Genomic DNA, 3,002 nt, shown 5'->3' on the forward strand with positions numbered 1-3,002 from the left:
CCATGAAGCTCTGGGGGTTGAGACGCAGCGTATATCGTCCACATGGGTGCGCCGGAGCCACCGCAAATCTAGACCACTGGGGTCGATCATGTTAGGAACGAGACGGCAAAGCAGAGGCAACGGTGCATGAAGCAGGATCGGTCCGAGACGTACAACATCCTGGTGCGGGTCCATGAAAACATAGAAGCCGTAGCCCTTGGCGAGCCTCAAAATGTCGATTGTGTGCTGAATAAACTCCTCGTCGTAGCGACCCGGCCCCGCAGCCTCGAGCGCCTCCCAGGTAAAGACATAGCGGATGGTGTTGAAGCCCCAACGCTTGAGGCGTGAAAAGTGAATGTGGGCTTCGTCTTTTGGGAATGGGCGAGCATGAAACTTGACGCTGTCGCCGTCGAAAAAGTCGGTGCCAACATGGGAGGGCTGGTCTGGTTCGCTGGGCAGCTTTGCGTCACCTGCAAGGTTGATGCCGCGGAGGACGACGGTGCGGCCCTTGCGGTCACGGAACTGGCCGTCCTCGATCGTCAAGCGAAATTGTGGCGTACTAGACATGGCGTGAGAATGTGGCGTGAGAGGTTCGGCGACGATGTGCAGTCGCTATGGGAAGGAGGAAGGAAAAGAGGAGTAGGAGGAAGAGAACAGGTCGAGTCGCAGGTACGAAGTTGGAATGTCGAGTCGTACTAATCGGGGGATCGGGGGCGCGCGTGGGACGTTAGGGGTGCCGAGAGGTGGATATGGATGTCTTGGTCGGGGAGAACCTTGTTCCCGGCGTGGGTTGCTGGAGACTCGGGGGGGGGGAGGGGGGCGTGGGTGATGACGTTCTGCCACGAACGACGGCCAAATGGGTGCCAATATGCTGACTGACGTCGACAGCCTTGGCTGATAAGATTGAATGATGGATTATGGATGATATTTGGAGTTCAGAGGTAGTCAGACTGGTGTTGGGTTATGTACAGATGGAGAAGCCAAATGTTCTCGGTGGACAGAAAGAGAGAGAGAGCAATGGCAGTGACCTGCTCTCTCTCGCACGCGTATTCGGGTCACTCTTCCCCTTCCTCGAAGTGACGATGACCCAAGGTCGCCAAGCCACTTTATCGCCCCACCTGATCCTGCTCACTTGATTTGAGCAGACATACCAACACCGTCCGAAGAAATACCAATTGGTCGGAAATCTGGCGTGTCTTTAGCCTCATGGGGAAATTCCGGCTCGGCCGCGCTGCCACCCCCCACTATCAATGACATCGTAACATCGGCGAGCCCGCAGAAGGCATGCCTTCAACGATCCCTCGATAAACCGACTTGAACAGACGAGCAGTTCACAGTAATTGAGCATGCAGTTTCACACAGGAACCTGATGGATCGAGCTACTAACACCCAGGCATACCATCACCAGTACAAATCGCCAATCTCTTCCCTCCTCGTCGCTTCACTGTTCTCAACCTCTACCACCTCGCCCTGCGTACCCCCCAACGTTCGTGATGCTTCGGCCCCCGGCTTGCGCCCGTCACCCTCGAGGTAACCAATGCTGGGTTTCGCTTCACGCTTGCCGAGCGCCCACCGCCTGAAGAACCACGCCACCCTGGCCGCCTGGTGCCTGGCAAAGTCCCTCTTGGAGTGCTCAAACACTGTGTCGAGGTCCTCGAGGCTCCGCCGCTTCGTCTCCTCCAGCAGGAAGAATACGAGCACGAATGCGACGACGTTGAGCCCGCTAAATAGCCCCAGTGCGCCGGCGTCCTTCAGGCTCGAGTTAATACTCGGGTAGAACATGGACAGCAGGCCCGCGAAGCCGAGGTTCACGGCAATGGCGAACGCCGCTCCCGCCTCGCGATGTGACAAGGGGAAGCTCTCGGATGCGTATGTGAACGGGATCGGCCCTAAACCAGGGCTGTATGCCGCCGCGAACAGAAACAGCCACACGGTGACAAGCGGCTCTTTGGCCCCGTCCGGCGCCTTGAACGAGAGCGCCGCCGCCGCCATGAATGCCGCCATGAGCGGCAGCGTCAGGTTGAGCCACTTGCGCCGGCCCAACGTGTCGATGGTGCGGATCGCCGGCAGGCAAAAGACAAAGTTGACCGCTCCGATGCCGAGGCTGTACTGCATCGCCGTCGCCCGGTTCGTGCCCGCCCGGCTGAAGAGCGTGCCCGAGTAAAAGGCGAGCACGTTGATACCGCAGAGCTGCTGGCTGAGGTTGACGATCGAGCTGCTGACGAGCGCGTTGCGCAGCCGCCGCACTCGAAGGAGCTGCTGGTACTGCCGGAGGAAGTTGACAAATGTTTCTGACATGCTCGTCTTGCGTGGGGGCGCTGACCAGGGGCTCGCCCCTGTCGATGGACTTTTGCAACAGATAAATGTCGCGCAGCGCCTGGAGCTCTGTGCTCCGCAGCTTGCGGATAATTTCGTACGCCCTTTTAGGGTTGTAGTTTGGACTGGACTCACGCAACAAGTAGCGCGGGCTCTCGTCGCAGAACCAGATGACCAGGATGAAGAGAGCCAACGAGGGCACGGCTGGTGCAGCCATGATGAGTGCAAACGTGATCTTGTCTGTCTTGGCTGTGCTGAATATGAGGTTGAAGGCAAATCCGATGGCGATTCCACAGGCCACCCAGAGCTGCCATGCTAGGATTGACGTGCCTCGCCACAAGCCAACGGCAGTCTCACTGGCAAGAATCGGTGTGCTGACAGCCTTGAGGCCCATACCTGTGTCGAATCGTCAGTGATGCCCCCCCCTGGCTTGATCAAAGTTTATCATCTACGTACCGATGCCGTTGACGAGTCGGATCCCGAATAAATGATACCAAGTCGTTGCAAACGCCGACGCAATCGATGTTGCAAAGATCAAGAACGCCGCGATGGCAACACCCTCCCTTTTCTTCCAAGGTAGTGGTTGACTGGCAGAGCCAAGAGGGCAACCCAGAAGTGCGGCGAACAAGAATGGGGGAGGCGTTGCGGCACCAAGCTTCCAGTCGTCGCTGTAAAGTTTGACAGGTGCTCGAACGTCGGCGTCTTCG

General features: G+C 57.9%; 2 protein-coding genes across 2 annotated transcripts in view; both read right to left on the minus strand.

Moving 5' to 3' along the window:
- The window catches only part of VDBG_03644 (Protein tyrosine kinase), a gene marked incomplete at both ends in the record, with an annotated part of 3,845 nt that extends 3,299 nt beyond the window's left edge, over positions 1–546 (minus strand). Inside the window, one exon of the mRNA XM_003005645.1 lies at positions 154–546. Within this exon, the coding sequence (XP_003005691.1) occupies positions 154–546 (393 nt within the window). The remainder of the gene's footprint in view (positions 1–153) is intronic.
- An 834-nt stretch (positions 547–1,380) lies between these two features.
- Positions 1,381–3,002, minus strand: part of VDBG_03645 (sugar transporter) — a gene marked incomplete at both ends in the record, with an annotated part of 2,346 nt that continues 724 nt past the window's right edge. The window contains 2 exons of the mRNA XM_003005646.1: positions 1,381–2,244; positions 2,303–2,691. Coding sequence (XP_003005692.1) covers positions 1,381–2,244; positions 2,303–2,691 — 1,253 coding nt within the window. The remainder of the gene's footprint in view (positions 2,245–2,302; positions 2,692–3,002) is intronic.

Source organism: Verticillium alfalfae, genomic scaffold (assembly GCF_000150825.1).
Source record: "Verticillium alfalfae VaMs.102 supercont1.4 genomic scaffold, whole genome shotgun sequence".
In the NCBI taxonomy this organism is placed as follows: Eukaryota; Fungi; Ascomycota; class Sordariomycetes; order Glomerellales; family Plectosphaerellaceae; genus Verticillium; species Verticillium alfalfae.